Here is an 18,096-nt window from a genome sequence, read left to right on the forward strand (position 1 = left end):
AATCTAAAGTTTGACCGGAGGATTTAATTGTTTTGTAATACACTTTATCAAACAAATAAAAATTTACACATTTATTATAAAAATAGATTGTTTGGTCCTAGAAAATTGTTAAAAAGCATTTGGACCAAAAATTCTTGCTATCTTTATAAAATAGAACTCCAACAAAACAATATCTGCAACTTTAAATTGCATGAAGCTTTTTAAAGACAGAACTAAACAAGAAACATTCAAACATGCTAAGAATGGATTAAAAACTCATCACTGCATGCATCACAATAAAACTGCCAATAAATAGGATAAGTTAAACCTTTCAAATCTGAAGGTGTTGATGTGGCGAAACTCAATACTTAATATGGCTTAGGGTCTAAATAATATCTTCTTCCTTCTCATAGTCTTCATTTCCAGCTATGTTTTCGAGAAATTTCCTCATTTTAGCACTTCTAAATATAATAAATAACAAGTTTCAATACTAGTCAATGTCAGATGCTGATTGGGCAATTGCTTTTATTGAGCTTGTTGTTCTTGCCACTGCTGTGGAGTTACAGCCTTCTTTATTGAAAGTGCGTGAATTTCTTTTAGTTCTTCTGCTAGTGCTGAATTTACCATACGATGCCGCTCCAGCAGCCTCTTCCCTTCAAATTGGGCTGACACTATCTCAACATTAAAGCTCGCTCCACATCTGACAGGCACAATGTTCAAATGCCAATTGAAGAAAAAATATAGTTATCTTGAAACTACTCAGAGAAAATAAAGAAAAAGATGAAATAAAACATGCTATAGTTATCTTTTAACTACTCAGAGTAAATAAAGAAAAGGATAAAATAAAGCATGCTCAATTTAACAGATGAAAAAGGCTTAAAAGTTGCATAGGTTAAAAAAGGGACACAGCTGATGTTTTTACCCTCCAGATGTATCAATCACATTCTGCACGACCCAACAAGCAAACAATATTGAGTTAGCACAACTAACCAAACTAGCAAATCCATTAAAACAAGAGCAAGCAACAGCATTTTATTTTCTTCCTTTGCATTAATTGTGGACAAATAATAAGTTTTCTGGGCGGCAAAACCAGTCTATACCTGAGGATACTATTAACAGAAAAATTTATGATTCTATTAAAATGCAACTTAAAATTCTAGACAAGCGTTTTTAAAAGGCACCAAAATTCTTTATTTGAATCTTTGAGAGGCAAATGGCAGATTGATGTGTTGAAAACAAGAAATGCAATGCATGACTTTTTTTAAGACATGGAGGCAACTCAAAGATAGGAAGCGCCTCTTGGAGACATCTCTTGCAGGCAAGTTACATTTCACAACTCTTCTTGCCACTTCAATGGATATCTCCTGGTATAACAAATTAAAATGGAAAAAGAAAACAGAAGCAATAAAATGAATGAGTCTCAAATAGTCACAATACCCCACTCAAGGTCTTAGACGCCCTGTGTACACATAACCCCCTTCCTTGATCTTGAAAATGGCATACTCATCTCTCCATCTCTACCTACATCTTCTAGCAACTATGGTTCAACATTATCCAACAGTGTTCAATTTTTTTGCTTGAAGAGGCATCGATGGAAATACTGTAGGATCTTTTGTAGTAGAAATCTTATCATAGTGAATTACAATGCCAAAAAACAAACATTGTTGAGCGCACTCCCCATTTTGATATAGTAATTTTGTTGCTGACCAAATGCAAGACAGAGCTAGTAGGAAGCCCTGAGTGAATTTTTACCAACATAGTTGGGAGACAAAATGTGGAAGCATTCACAAGGCATGTGAATTGTGTTTGGTCTCATTGAAGGCCATGATTGCAGGTTTTTACAAACAAATCCATTTTGAGCAAAGTGCAAACTCAAACTGTAATGTCCCTTTCAAACTTTGTTCTAGAATTTTCCCTAGAATGCAACAAGTCAGGGTTAGGCTTACATCTTTACCACATAAAATATCTCCTTAAAACAATACAGTTTTGGATTTAGATCCCGCAACCATAATTAAGGGAACATATACAAACATACATGTACACAATATATATGCATACTTCCAACAATTAGAGTTAGATGGATCATAAAAACACGTTATATTAATACAATATTTAGATTACTTTTCAAACAAATTAGGATTTGGAGGAAGAAGCATGATAGGTCCCCTAAAGCCATCCCGCGCCACGCCCAAGAGCAAACATAGACTCTCTTGGCCCCAATGGCAAGCAACATGAACATCAACTCGGGGTGGCCTACTTCGTGGGGAACATCAACTCGGGGTGGCCTACTTTGTGGGGTGTTTATATCTACATTCCCTATCCATGCCTCATTCCCCTAAGGTCAATAGCCATCATTGTAGAGTCAAAGAGCGTCATGGGCTCTTCTTGATTGTCCTATCCAAGCCATTGAGCGGATAATTTCCCTCTTGGCCCCAATGGCAAGTTGAACATCTAGAATATAGGAGGGGTGGGTTGGAGCTGGGGTGAACCATAATTTCCTTTACAACTTTGAAACCTTTAAGCAACAATCCAAATAACAATATCAATTGTAGTAATGAAGGATAAACAATGGTAGCAACACAAAACATGACACCACGACTTTTACAACTTAAAAACCTTTAACCAACCATCCACGTAACAATATCTGTTACAGTAATGAAGGATAAACAATGGTAGCAACACAAAACATGACACCAGGATTTTTGAGTGGAAACCTGCAAGGGAAAACCACGAAGAGAGTAGACTCTCAATATCTTATAACTGATTATAAAATATTACAAAGATGCTCACTACAAGGCTCACTGCCCAAAAATATAACAAGTATACAAAAGATTTGAACTGCTACAATTCCATCTCACATATGCATGAAATATAGTTCCATTGAAGCTCAGTTGATAGGTTTTGTACAGTACATTAGATTATGATCCATTACTTTGCACTTCTCAATATCTGGCCCTTTATCTATATTGATCTCATCTCATATCATTTCATATATCATTACCAAAAAGGATATATCATATATACATACACCAATCTATACATTCTTTTAGTCGACTCCCAAAATACTTCACATGTTTTATTTAGATGAGTCAGTATAGGCATAATAAAAACTTATACAGGCTAAAAACCACATGCTACAATCAATCCTAAACCTTATCCCAAATTTGCAAGGCAAAATACAGTCTTCTTACAAATCGCAAACACCTTGAAGAAAATGTTATGTACCGGAGAAACTGCCAGATGAAACTTCCAAACCTTATAACTTTCATAAAGTAGAATCATACCACGTGAAAACTTGAATTTAAGCGTTAATATCACTCAGAAACATATTGTCAAAACCTCAAAGCAATATCTGTAACTACAGTGGAGTACGGACCAAAAAACCAAAACACAAATATATAGTCAACCAGGTAAAACATATCGGATAACTGCAAAATCTATCAGAGATCTTCATGGTAACATTGTCAGGAGAAACATGACATCAATGACAACATTCCAACATTCTCTCCTTTTTTTCATTGATGGCAACATGCACAAAAATTGTCACTATACTCCATATTTCTAACTTCTCCTGCATACAAAAAGGTCTCAAGATGATGTATTATCATTCATTGACTGTTCCCCTAAATAAGATACAAAAAGATTTTGTACATAGTAATTTACATGCTTCTATGAATAAGTTTGTCTACCGAGGAATGTTAACCCTTGAAGCTTCTGCAGATGTGCTTGCCAAATGTCCTTGTTATCATTCCAAGGTTGTATTGCATCCATAAGAAAAACTGTTTTAATTATCAACATTTGTAATATGCTTTCACCTTCCACAACAGGTGTAGGAACTGGATTGGCCGGTTCAGTCTGATGTGCTTTGAGAAGAGCACAGGAAAGTTATGTGTCATGATGTTTTCTAGAAATTATAAAATTATATTGAAAAAAATTGGCATCTGCAAATCCCATCTCCTATTTTTGAAAATTAGTCATGTAACAGAACCCGTCGTGAAGTCCCAAGTAACCCTGTCTCCTGGTGACTTTGCTTTCTACTCAAATTTATAAAAATACTGTCCGAAAGGGTGTCTAGGCCAAAATTCGTATTAGGCTTCACAGAGCAGTCCCCCGAGTCCCCCGGTTGATTTGAAGGTTTACTAATTGTCGAAGAAAAATAAAATAGATAACTGAAGTTCAAGTAGAAAATAGTGATCTCATAGAACAGGGACTAGTTGCAGGCCAACATAAAGATTAAAAAGAGGTAAATATTAGTAGCAAATTCTACGCATGTCCCTGATCTAGTTTAACAAGAATGGTGGAAATATTTGGACATGGCCGGAACCAGACATGCCCTAAAAACTCCTATGACCTATTCAGGATATCCAGGAATCTTCAATATTGGGCCGCAAAATAACTTCCAGAAATTCTTCTGGCGCCAGAGAACAAGCAGCTAACCGTTTCCGAGGTAATTTCTTTTAGAATTGATACATAACTAATTTTCTCACATCAGAATTTAAAGTTTAAAACCCCTAAACAGAAGTCGTACCAAGATGGGTTTTCTTCAAATCCCTTTGGGAGAACACTTTCTCTTCCAGGACATAGAAATTTATTTATTTTTAAAACGAAATTTGAGAGATCTAAATGAAGTAAACATGCCCAAAAAAGAGAAAGTAGTCTGGACGAAAGAAATAAAGCACTTACCAGTTGAGTTGGATTGAGTTTCGCAGTCAATGTGGCCTCTACTGTCTCCTTTGTGATGCCCATCTCTCGTATTCAATTAATGGCGCATATCAAGCAACACATGCAATATAGGCGCTGTACTTCTCTCAAAAACGGTACAAATATCGTAGGTATATACTATTTCAACAGATGGAGAACACTCAAAATGTTTAGTGTTTTTGTAACGAATAATTATAAATATTCAAAGGCCATGAACAATTGCACACGAATGATTCAAAAAAGAGATTTTAACAAGTAATAATAAATGTAAAAGAATGTGAATAATTGTTTAAATTAAATTAAAATTAATATTTAATTTAAGTAAATAAGTTTTTTAATTTTTAATAAATTAAATAAATATTATTTATTTAGATAGGCTATTTGTGGGAACTTTGTTTCCACAAATTTAATTTTTGACAAAAAAGTTGTCAGTTGGTAGAAAAGTTGTCAGTTTGGCTGAAAAATTGCAAATCCTTCCCGCTAATTATTTACCGACCATTTTTTGTTACCTCACTCCACTTTTAACTCTTGTTTTGATAGTTATTAGTCGTTATCTCCACTTTTAACTATTATTTTTATTTTTCTATTTATCAGTTGTGATCTCCACATTAGTTCATGTTGTGATCTCTATTCATTTAATTTTTAATTTTTTAAATTGATTTAGATTTTAGTTTTTAAATTATTTTAATATATTTAAAGAGTGGAAGGTGGTCAAGAATGGATGTCGATCGCAAACCTGGTTTCCGCAAGGGCTTCTGTGCCTTGGCCCATTCGGCGCTAAAGACCTACGATTTGAAGATGGGTGACTATTTGATTTGAACGCTGGTGTTTCTCGACTGGCTACGCGTGGGGATTTGGGTGGTAGTGGTTCATTCCAACCCGTGGGTGGCTTATTTGTTTTCCAAGCTGTGTTGTGTTGCGTCCTCGGTGGGGGTTGTGGTGCTTGGAGTTTGTGGGGCTTTTGCCCCAGTCTATCCCTAGTTTTGTTGTATTTTGGTTCGGTGATGAATGGGGGATCGAGGTATTTCCTTCTCTCAACTTCCAGTTGGTGATGCGGAGATGGGGGAGCCATCTTCCTCATTGCATGCCAATAATAAGGATTTGAATAGTAAACCTCAATTGGGGGATGGCGAATCTTCTCAAAAAGGAGTGCTTCGAGTAAAGAAAATTAATGGATGTTTGCAAAGAGCGGACAATCGGCCAATTTTGATTATCCAACCTGAACAAGTCTCAGAAGATGTTGAATACTAGAGCAATCATACCCTTATCTGCAAGTTTTTGGGTCTTCACCTTTCCTTTCCTATACTGGAATTGTAGGCTCGCCAGATGTGGAACCCAGAAGAAGATATGGAGATACTGTTAACAGCTAATAACTACTTTATGGTTATCTTTTCAAGCATGATAGACAAGAATAAGGCATTTGAGGGTGGCCCTTATTTCTTGAATCAGGTGGGACTTTTCATCAAGCCCTAGCGCATGGGCTTCAACTCTGCTGAGGAAATCCCCTCTCGGGTTCTGGTGTGGGTCCGCTTATCGAGTCTACCTTTGGAATTTTGGAGGGAAGATATTCTTCACTCAATGTCGTTGCTTCTTGGAAAACCTGTGGGTTCAACTACACAAACACAAGATCATAAGGTAATTTCTTTTGCCTGTATTTGTGTAGAAGTTAATTTAAATAATCTGTTGCCAGACTCTATGGAAATTTGCATGGGATCATCTTCTTGGATCCAATAGCTAGATTACGAGACCCTACCATTCAAATGCAGAATTTGCCATGAATATGGGCATTTACAGCACAAATGTCCCAAGAACAAGTCTCCCACCTTGATCACTCTCGGACCCCCTAAGGAGGACAAGGGGAAAGCTACTTCATCTATTGGACATGTTGATAATGAGGGATTTACTCAAGTCAAGTCTCGTAACAAAGGCAAAGGAAAGAAGAGAACTTGGATGGATAGGCAGACTGATGACACCTTTAACAGGTTTGATGCTCTTGGAGATTTGGTCCAAGAGGAAGGTGCCCCAGTTGAGCTTCTTTTTGAAGCCAAAGGGTAGCAAGAGATTCAAGTTGGGGATATGTGGAGGGAGGATCAGATTCTAAATACAGGGGAACAACAAGCTGGACAGCTGGATATTGAATTGCCTCCTCTTGTTCAGGATATTGGAGATATTGGTGAGTCACAGGGTTTGATGGGTCTTTTCCTGGAGGCTCCTATCCCCAATAAGCCCAAGGGGACCCTAGATTCTGCAAAGGGTAATAAGGTTCCTCTTGTATTAGGCATACAGCAGAAATCTTTCAAAAAGGGGTATGTTGATAAACCGTCAAAGAGTGGTAGGAAGACTGGTCAAGAGAAGGTGAAGATTATGGGTAAAAAATTGGTTGAGTTGGGGTCTGTGATACCCATTGATTCTCATTTCTCTCACCCCCATAAATGATTGTGTTGTCATGGAATGTAAAGGGGTTGAAGAGTATCCCCAGACAAAAGGTTGTTTGCAAATTAATTGAGTCTCAGTTTCCAGATGTGGTTTTTATACAGAAAACTAAGCTTACAATGGAGGGATTGGCTAACTGTGCTTTCCGTATCTAGCCCCAGGGATCTTGGCAGGGAGTAGGTGCCTTGAACAGTTCAGGGGGGGAGGGTGGCTTGCTTCTAGGACCCTAGAAAAATTTCCTCCTTATGGTGGATCTCTAGTTGGTTCTCCATCTCTTTGGTTGCTTCTAGTTTTGAGACTGGAGAGAGGTGTCTTTTATCCAATATATATGCTCCTACTGACTTTTTAGGTAAATCACATTTATGGGCTCATATCAAATTCATTCAGTCCCTAGACCCTTTTCTCCCATGGATTATGGCTGGGGATTTTAATGTTGTCACTAGTCTGGAGGAAAACCGAGGTGGGCTAGCTAGGCTAGACCCATCTTCAAATTTGCTCAGGGATATGATTGGCTCCTTGAATCTCATTGATGTGAACTCAACCAATGGCGTCTTTACATGGAATAATCGAAGATGTGGAGGTGAGGCTATTTTAGAAAGGCTTGATAGATTTTTGGTTTCCTGCTATTGGATGAACAACAAATGGATCACCAATTCTGAAATTCTTGACTAGAGGGGCTCTAACCACTAGCTCATCAAGATATCCATCACCTCATACAGTGTCACCAAATGTCCCTCCTTCAAATTCTAGTTGATGTGGCTCAGAGACTTGCCTTTACCTGACCTTATGGTGGAATGGTGGTATGAGGGGAAGCCTGCCCATGGAACGGCTATGTATACGTTTAGTAAGAGGCTCCAACATGTGAAGTACAGGCTTAAGAGATGGAATAAACATCATTTTGGGAACCTCCAAGTTCAGAAGGTTGCTGCTCAGACCAAGCTGGATAATATTACCCATCAAATTAGAGATCAGGGGTTGACATCTGATTTGAGTAAAGTTGAGTCCTCGGCTCTAAAGGGACTAGAGGAATGGGAGCTTTGGGAGAAGATTTTCTGGAAGCAAAAATCTCGTGTTGATTGGCTACAGGAAGGGGATAGGAACATTGCTTTCTTCCACAACTTGGTGAAGGCTCAGAGATAGGGTAATTCTATCTCCTCTCTTGTCTCATCTAATGGGGACCAGATCTCATCCTGCAGAGAAATTTCTAGGGAAGTTGTCAATTATTTTTCTAATCTTTTTACTCGAGAAGTTCTTCCTGTTGAGACTAAGGAGCATGCCATTTTGGACTGTATCCCCCTCTTGGTCTCTGTTGAGATGAATGAGACCCTCTTAAGCCCTATCCAGTTACTAGAACTGGAGAAAGTTGTTTTTAATATGAAAAAAGGTAAGGCCCCTAGTCCAAATGCCTTTTCGATTGAATTTTTCCAGGAATTTTGGGAAATAATAAAGTTTGATCTCCTTGAAGTGGTATTGGAATCTCATAGAAATAAATAGATGTTGAAGTCTTTGAATTCTACTTTCTTGGCTCTTATACCAAAGAAGGAAGAGGCTAATAGGTTGGACCAATTCAGGCCTATAGCATTATGTAATGTTGTCTATAAGATTATCCACAAACTAATCACTGAGAGGCTCAAACCACTCCTTGGTTCTTTGATCTCTATTGAACAGGGTGGTTTTGTTGAAGGTAGATAGATTTTGGATGGGGTTGTGATAGCAATGGAGGTGATTCACTCTATGGCAACATCCAAGGAGAAAGCTATGTTTATTAAACTCGACATGGCTAAAGCTTATGATCAAGTGAGTTGGGAATTCTTACAAAAAATTATTTTGGCCTTTGGTTCTGATGAGGAGTGGGTGATTTGGGTTCTAAGCTATGTGATCTCTTCCTCCTTCTTAGTTATCATTAATGGGGAACTGTCTGATTTGTTTGGGGTTTCTCGAGGACTTTGGTAAGGAGATCCTTTATCTCCCTATTTATTCATCATCATGGCAGAGGGTCTTGATAGATTTTTAAAATCACAGGTGAGGCAAGGTCTTATCCAAGGTCGGAGCTGGAATAATAATCTTCCCTCCTACTCTCGTCTTCAGTTTGTGGATGACACTGGGTTAATGGCATGGCTAGAATCAATGAGGCAATGAATTTCACACGAGTTTTAGATACCTATATGAAAGCCTCAGAGCAGTGTATTAATGATGATAAGTCTTCTATTTGTTTCTTTAACACTCCTCGACTTATTTAGAATAGGATTGCAAGGATTCTTAGATTTCAAATCGGATCTCTTCCTCTAATGTACCTTGGGGTTCCTTTGATCTTGGGTTCTCAGTGAAGAGACTATTGGTAGGGGATTTTGGATAAATTCTGGAATAATGTTAGTCACTAGATTTACAGATGGTTATCTTCAGCTGGGAGAGTGCTTCTCCTTAAGTCTGTGGTGTAGTCTCTCCCTATTTATAGATGTTATGTTCAGGTTCCCCCTTCCAACTTTGTGAGGGATTTTGATGCTTTATCTAGGCAATTCCTTTGGTCTAGCAGCCTCCTATCCTTGAAATGAAGCCTTGTTAAGTGGGAGTTTGTGTGTAGGCTGAAGCATGCCAAGGGCCTTGGTCTTAGGTTGATGGCTCTTGTTGTCACTACTTTGGCTACCAAGCTACACTAGAGATGGTGTAAATGTCAAGATCATGATTGGGCCAAGATTCTTGCCCACAAGTATTTTTGAGTGTCGATTGCCTTAATGTGCCAAGGCTTACTCTGGCAGGTAAAGGTTCTTGTATTTGGGACACTTTTAAGAAGGGAGCTCAACTTATTAAGGAGGGCCTCTTCTGGATTTGTAACAGTGGTTCTAATGCCCTATTTTGGCAGGACTCTTGGTATGGTCATCCTCCCATTCTTTCTAGCTTCCCCCAGCTTCATACTCTTTGCCACATTTTTACTAATGTTGGATGGTTTACAGTGGAGCACTTTAGGATAGTCAAGCATCTGGGTCAAGTGGAGGTGACTAGCTAGAAGGACCCTCAAAAGTGGCCCGTGGGTGGCTCTAATGAGGATCGTTTTGTTCTTGCTAAAATTCTGGAAAGTAGGTTTTGCAGTTCTCTTTGTGAGCGGGATGTCTTGGCCTGGAGTCCTAGCCCAAAAGGCAAGTTTACTGTGGCTCAAAGCTATGCTATGCTTGACAGGAACCTTCATGGTCCAAATGAGGTGAACTGGTGGAAGAGGGTTTGGTTTAACCTTTATTGGCCAAAATGTATTTTTTTCTTATGGTTGATGGCTTATAACAAATGCCTCACTTGGGAGAATCTTCGCAAACGCGATTTTCAGGGACCTTTTATCTATTCCCTATATTCGAACAATGAGGAATGTACTTCTCAATTATTTTTTCTTTGCCCTTATTCGGGAGAAATATGGCACATATGGTGGGAGGCTTGGCAACATGGTTGTATTCATACATCCTCTTTAATTGACTTTTGGGAGAGTTTGTGCAGACCTCCAGCGAAGACTTCTTTCTTGTGGGTTGCCTAGATGATCAGGCTGTCTCTAATTCTCTGGAACTTTTGGCTGGAGCAGAAATGTAGAATTTTCTATGACTCCAAGTTAGATAGTTTGCATCTATGGAGGGTTATTCTTAATAGGCTTCAAGAGACCATCTTCGCTAAGTGTGATATGTCTGAAAGTATTGATCTTGGTGATGTTGCTACTATGCAAAATTTGAATTTGGGAGATAGCAGACAAGGTGTTAACCTTGGAAAAAGAAATCGCAATGGCAAGCAACAGGTTTGTCGGGATGGGAGGTGGACTCCCCCCCTCAGTTGGGACTTCGAAGATTAACACAAATGGTTCTTCTCGTGGGAACCCTGGTCACACTAGTATTGGGGGCATGGGTAGAGACAAGGATGGGGGTATGGTTTTTCTCTTCTCTATGTACAAAGGTCAATACTCTAACAATCTGATGGAAGCCCTTGCTATTAAGACTACGGTTGAGAGAGATTGTTCTTTAGGCTAGAAGAGGATCATCTATGAGTCTGATTCTCATATTGTTGTGGACATGTTGAATAGTCAAAGCTTGGAGAATGTTAGTTGGCATTTAGCTGCTTTTGTCAGACAAACTTTAAGTCTTTGTAATTCTTTGGACTATGTCTCCTTTCATCACATCCCTGGAGAATGGAACAGAGTGGTTGATTGTTTGACAAAGTGGGCTTCAGAGAACGTGGATGGGTGGAATATTAGTGGAAGGGATGAGTTACCTACTGAGTTTAGTGGGATAGCTGAGCAGTTGTTATTGGGTGACATGAATATGTAGTTTTGTTGTGGGTCGTGTGCCTTTGCTTTGTACTTTGATTTTGGTTGAATAAATTTTTACACCCTCTTTTTTCAAAAAAATTTAAAAAAATTTCATACTAGTTTATTTTTCTTTAAATATTATTTTTTAGTTTCTATAATTTATTTAGTCGATAGAATATTTGTTAGACATTTTTTTTTCTCTTATAAATTTTTCATAATAAATTTTTTGACTAGTTTTTTTAAATGATTAATTTTTTTCATATTTGATAAATTTAATTTAAATAAATAATATTTAGTAATCTATTTAAAAGATTTTAGTAAATATTATGTGATTTAAATTGAAAATTATTAGTAATCTAATTTGTTCACATAAGATTATATTTTAAAAATCCACTTTTAACTATTGTTTTTCTTTTCTTATTTATTTTTAAAAAAAATTTACTTGTGATCTCTACATTTTAGCAACTTATGTTGTGATCTCTATTTATTTAACTTTTGATTTTTTTAATTGATTTAAGTTTTAGTTTTTAAATTATTTTAAATTATTTTTTATTTTATTTTAGTTTTTCTTTAAATATTATTTTTCAGTTTTTATAATTTATTTAGTCAATAGAATATTTGTTAGAGATGTTATTTTTTTATATTATTTTTTTGTATTTCTTTTATTAATTTTTTGTAATAGATTATTTGATAAGGTTTTTTTTTAATGATTTTTTTTTCATATTTGATAAATTGAATTTTATTGTAAAATCTTGAAATTATTGAACATATTTCTTAAGCAATATTCATTTTTTTAAATATTGTAAATTTTATATGTATGTTTTAATCTTCAACTTTTTTATTTTTGTATTTTCATTTTAAAAAACTTGTATTTACATTATTTAATATTTATTCTACATTTTTCTCTTAAATCTCATCTCCTATCAGTGCACTTGTTACAAGTATAAAAGCATGTGACTGCTAGTTTAGTTAATTTATCATATAATAATAAATTTTCATCTTAAAAAATCTTCTCACAAAAATCTGGCTTAAATATGTGAATAAAATAAACATTCAAAAAAATCTACTATAAATATTTAATATAAGAAATATAAGAAAAATATTTCAAAATATCAACTCCTCCCACAAATACTATACCCAAAATTAATATTTAAAGTTAAAAACTACTTTTAAAATAAATTAAAATAATTTACAAAGTAAAATTTCAATCAATTTCAAAAATCAAAAGTGAAATAAACAAGTGGAAAGATAACAACTAATTCGTTTTCTAAATAAATAGGGAAAAAAATTATGGAAAAAAAAAAGATTTAAAAGTGGAGATAAATTAAAATTTATAAATTAAATATAAGAGTAAAAAGAGGAAATAAATTAAAATTAATATATAAAATAAAATTTTATGCGAATAAATTAAAGTATAAATAATTTCTAATTAAAATAAAATAATATTTAGAACATCTTTAAATAAGCAGCCAATTATAATTAATGAAGTTAAATAAATAAATTAGAAAATAAGAATTAATAGTTAATTAAGCTAAATAAATAGAAATATTTAAATAATGTATAACATATCATTATCTTTGGTTAAGAACCAAGGACCGAGGGGTATCCATTCCGCCAAATTCACCTAGGGCACAATCCCGACCTCATCCCTTTTAGGCGTCGAGGGGCCTTGCACTCAGCAAGACTTGATCCCTGGTGGGCTCTTTATGAGCCTTTCAACTTCACCAGTAGACCAAGGGCCCTTTGACAACATATCATTATGTTATAGTCATGGTTTTTAAGTTAAATAAATAAGAAAAAAACAAGACTTAACATTAGAGATATAATTAAATTAAGTAAATAGAAAAAAATAAGAGTTAAAAGTGAAGTAAGATAAAAACTAGTCAAAAAATAATTAATGACAAGGGGTGACAATTTTCCAGTCAAAAACAAATTTAATGGCTAAAAAGGTAATTTTACAGGAATAAAGACACATAGTCTATCGACTAAACTAGCACTTGTACCAGAAGGTACAATGTTTATGCTAAGATATTGTCTAGAATGTAATAATTTTTAATATTGCTAGAATATGTAAATTCCACATCAAAATAGTTTAGTCAAGGACATTGTACACTACACTTGTTGTTGACAATATAAATTTAGTAAATGTTGCTAAGTTCTCTTATTATTTCAGCCTTACAAATAATGACAATTTGATTACTTTCTAGAAGCTAGGGGGACTATAAACTAAGCTAGAAAGCCAAGGGAAAAAAGAGGGGTCCCCAATGGGGTGTGTCTATTTACAACATAACAATACTTGGGGTCTAGAATATTGTAGAGGTCAAATGACTCTATCCTCACTATGTCAAAATATATCCAAGAATTACATAATGTGGTACATTGGTTAAGTATTGAGCTATACCCTAAAAGAGAGTAGGCATGATGAGAAATGACAGATTTGATATTTTTATCCAATGTATTTTACTAGAGCTTTAAAGGCAAAGTTTGTTTAGTACTTTATACCACTCAATCTAATATTTGTTAGAAGCATTCAAATGAAGCATAATACAGTAAAGAGGAGCATATAATTTACATATAAAAATACCATCTTAACACTAGTTATTTTATAAATTAAAATAAGACTTAAGCACAACAAAAATGTCTAAATAATAGGAAGGATCATCATTTTGTGCATAGATAGATGGATGATGTTTAACATCCACAAGGCCAAACATAGCCTATAATTGGGATGAGCACTTTTGAATATATAATCATCACATGTTTAATTTTTACAATAATATAAATTCATAAAATATTCAATGGAGCAAAAATCTTTATTCAATAATAGAAAGAAAATTAGGGTATGATCTACATGTTATATGTGTATCTGAGAGGGTGTGTTGCACCTGCCAGGTAAAGTCAAAAGTAATTGAAAAAGATAAAGATATGCCTATAGTCAACCTAGGGGCCTTGTTGAACTACTGGCGTAATGGGGTTCCCTAATACCTTCTTCCTTGCATTTTCCACTGCCTTCTTTACAAATTCATCAAGAATGCCCTCGTTCTAGCACAACATATTTGTCCCTGCCAAATAAATCATATACCCCTTTTACTTACATTTTCAATAAAAGAATTCACATCCTAAGAATAGGAAACAAGCTTGCCCAAGCATGTTAGAGTAGACAACATGGTGGACAAGATTGGCAACCTCATCCATTACAATGATGAGTGATTTTCCACCCATTTCCAACATCACATGCTTCAAGTTGCTCTTTGTAGTTGCCTTCATTATATGTTGTCTCACCTCTATAGACCATGTAAATGCAATCTATCATACAAATACAATGTATCATTTTTTTAAAAAAATTTAAGTTAGAGAAGCCCCATAACTGAGAGACAGTTGGGGGAATAAACTGTACAAACTGATATAGCAAAAACAATTATAATAAACCTATATCTATTCTTTGTTGGCCTACTTGTACATCCAATGATCCCAACCAACTTGCCTACTAGAATGATCAAGAAGCTTCTCCCAACATTTTTCAACAGCTAAGACAGAGACTGCCTACTTTTCCCCCATAGCAACTTTCAACAACTCCATTATTTTATGCAAGCTTCACCATTAAGATTATACAAGCATTGTAATGACGTTCAGTATATGTTGGCGACAAAGGAAATGTGTTTTGATTGTTAGTTATAATGATAAAAGTGTGGAGATAATTATGGCAGGGGAAAATACATGTTTGGTGCCTAGCTCCTACTTTTTCTATGGCCTTAGTGCATATCAGTTCCTCCCAAAAGTGGGTAACGTGGCCATAAATGTAATGTACATTTTAATTTATTTAAAAATTCATTCCATTAAATATGCCAGCTGATGTGGAGTAATGTGTAGTAAACCCATTCAACTAAATATGCAATTTTCCAATCCAATATTTAATAATTTTAAAGTATATTGAAACTCGCATTTTTCTAGCTTCCAACATCCAACAGTTTTCAAATATATGACAATTTTTTTATCATTGTGTGTCACAGTAAAAAAAAGCCTATGGGCTTAATTATTTGACTATATTTACTATCGGCTAGTATATTCACTTATTTATTTTTTACCAATCATAATCAATTATTTTTTCTAATTGATATATTTCTAAAGCTATTTGATTTATTCATGAATTTTATAAATCATACAAAATATTTATCTAAAATATGATTAGTTTAATTGGTTTGGTCTTATATACCCTGTTTTAGGAGGTTCGTTGATATTATATTTTGTTCCCCAAGATTTAAGAGATCACATTGTAAAACTTATTTAAATATTGATAAGATTATATTGAGGATAATAAGTTTCTAAAATATTACTAAATGACATTAATTAATTTATCAACTTACCAAATCAAATTAAATATTGAAAACATTATGATTTTATTATGTTTATTATTATTTGATCATAATATATTTTAGTGTTAGACCTAGTGTATTACTTTTTTCTTTTATAATATATAATCATTTATTCTTTTTGTATTATATAAAGCTTTCTAGATTCCTTTTCTATTTCAATTCTATTTATTCGCATTAATATATTATTTCTTATATATAGTTAATAATGTTTCCTTAAGTAACTTTTATAAAACATATAACTTTTAGAAAAGAATGACATCTTAATAGAATTTATTTTGAACATTCTCATAAATTAATACTAAAATATAAGTTTAAAATCAAATTCACTTGCATGAGTTCTTGTATCTACATTTCTATATTACTTTTTTATTATTTAATTTTTTTATTAAAAATTTAATATAATAAGATTACTATTATTATCTTATTTTAATAAAATATAAGGATTACATTATAATTAATTTCTATGACAAGTAAAAGCAAAAACATATTAAATTTCTATCAAACTGAAATCATAAGTTTTATTATTATAATAATTTATTTAAAAATAGAAATAATCAAATATAATTCAAAATTGATATTGCATTAGAAATGATCATATATGTTGAAATATTATCTAATTATATTTTAGTTATCGTAAATATTACCTTTCAAAATATTATAATTCTTTTATGAAGAGTCCATTTTCTATTAATTAAAATATTAAAGTTACATATTCACAAAAAAGGGTTGGGGGGATATAGGGATCGCCCTACTAGAGTTCACATGGAAAAAGTTGAAAAGCTAAAAACTATTCATCAAAAAATATATATAACCTGCCCTTAGGTGCCTAATGCAGTGCTAGCCAAGGGAGGTGGATCATGGCGGCCATCAGAACCCCATACATCAGTGGGGTTGGTGGGTGGCTCAAGAGAAGCCCACCATGTCCTTAGCAACATCTTTCTCTTTCTCTTCTTCTCCCTCCACCCTAGGAGGCAAAATTGTCAGGTCCAAGCAGGGGAATGACCATTTTGGGTCATGATTAGAGGAAGGCCAACTAGAGGCAATAGAAGCAGGAAAAGGAGTAATCAAGGACCAACTAGAGCCTCATCATGGAGAGGCAGAGTGGCGACGACAGTTCTCAAATCTACTGCTAGGAAAGTGGTGGAGAGCCTGAGAGCGTAGTGTCCATGAGTTGTGAGCTAAGGAACTATGACCCCAACAGTAGCCATAGGACAAAGTCTAATCCATAGAAGTAGAATTCGACAAAACCTAGGCAACCATACATGGTGAATTTACCCAATGATTAAGTAACTCTTCTAGGTGGGCCACCTTATTGGCTTATATTTGAATGTACATCATTAGGTTTTTACATATACAAGCTTTAGTGTACATAGAAACATTTATATCTAGAAAGTTGTGAGTAAAAAGAACAACATTTGTATCCTTCCAAAGAGTGAACAAAATCTCCATCTTGAAAACATGCCATCTGGGTATACTTGAAGGGAATTCTGTGAGAATTGCCTAGAAAGTTCATGTGACAAGAAAAAGGCTCGGACTAAAAGGCTTGAAAAAATTTGAATCCAGAGCCAATAATGTTGAGCTCTGCAACTGAACCAAAAGATGTGTAGGAAAGACTTAAGTTGCCCACAAAAGGGACAACAAGGGTCATGGAATACCCAAGTGCTTATGCTAAGGACCCAAGAGAAATCCCTAGAACAAGACACACCAAGAAAAGTGTGCAATATTTGGCTTGGTGATGGTATTCCAAATAGTATTAAACATGTATCTCCAATTATGTTGTGAAGATTGGAGGTGCCAACATTGGTTGAGAGTATCAACTATACACAAATGTGACACCAACCAAAGGTATCCCATCTTGGGCTTATAATTGACAAGAGGAGTACATGGATATCATTTCTAGTCCTTCCACCATGGCTTAGATGGTTGGATACCCAACTTTTGAAGCATATGAGAAGTTAAAGAAGAAACCAATAGGTAAAAAGTTTGTCGATCTGGTCGAGTTAGATGAAACTAGACCTACATATCTTCCCATGTTTTGAGACTCATAGTAACTCTAGAGAACATATATCTGGGAGTCTTAATGTCATGTTTGAAAAAATGTTGTGTTGGAACCTTGAATTTTAGCTAGTGAAACTCCTTGCACAACAAACAAAGGAGTTTTCCAAATACTGTGTTGGTTCATAGACAAACCATCCCTGAAACCATCACCTACACAATGAAGTGAAGGCTTGATAACTTCCCAGGATCTCTAGATGCTTTTAACAATAAAAGTGCCCTAGATTTGCACTTCTTCTAGCATGATGAGAAGGGTTTGAAATCCAATCCCCTTCCAAG

At 34.8% G+C, this 18,096-nt stretch overlaps 1 protein-coding gene across 1 annotated transcript; it reads right to left on the minus strand.

The window, feature by feature from the left end:
- Positions 1–243: 243 nt before the first annotated feature.
- On the minus strand, positions 244–4,833 carry LOC149532204 (BolA-like family protein). The gene is made up of 3 exons (XM_089810116.1): positions 4,663–4,833; positions 902–924; positions 244–679 (listed from the first exon to the last, which is right to left on the minus strand). Exons 1-3 carry the CDS (start codon positions 4,723–4,725, stop codon positions 505–507), a joined length of 261 nt encoding a protein of 86 aa, XP_089666242.1. The 5' UTR covers positions 4,726–4,833; the 3' UTR covers positions 244–504.
- Between the last annotated feature and the right edge of the window lie 13,263 nt (positions 4,834–18,096).

Source organism: Cupressus sempervirens, chromosome 11 (genome assembly GCF_028749045.1).
Source record: "Cupressus sempervirens isolate cs-2001-9-10 chromosome 11, ASM2874904v1, whole genome shotgun sequence".
Classification (NCBI taxonomy): domain Eukaryota; kingdom Viridiplantae; phylum Streptophyta; class Pinopsida; order Cupressales; family Cupressaceae; genus Cupressus; species Cupressus sempervirens.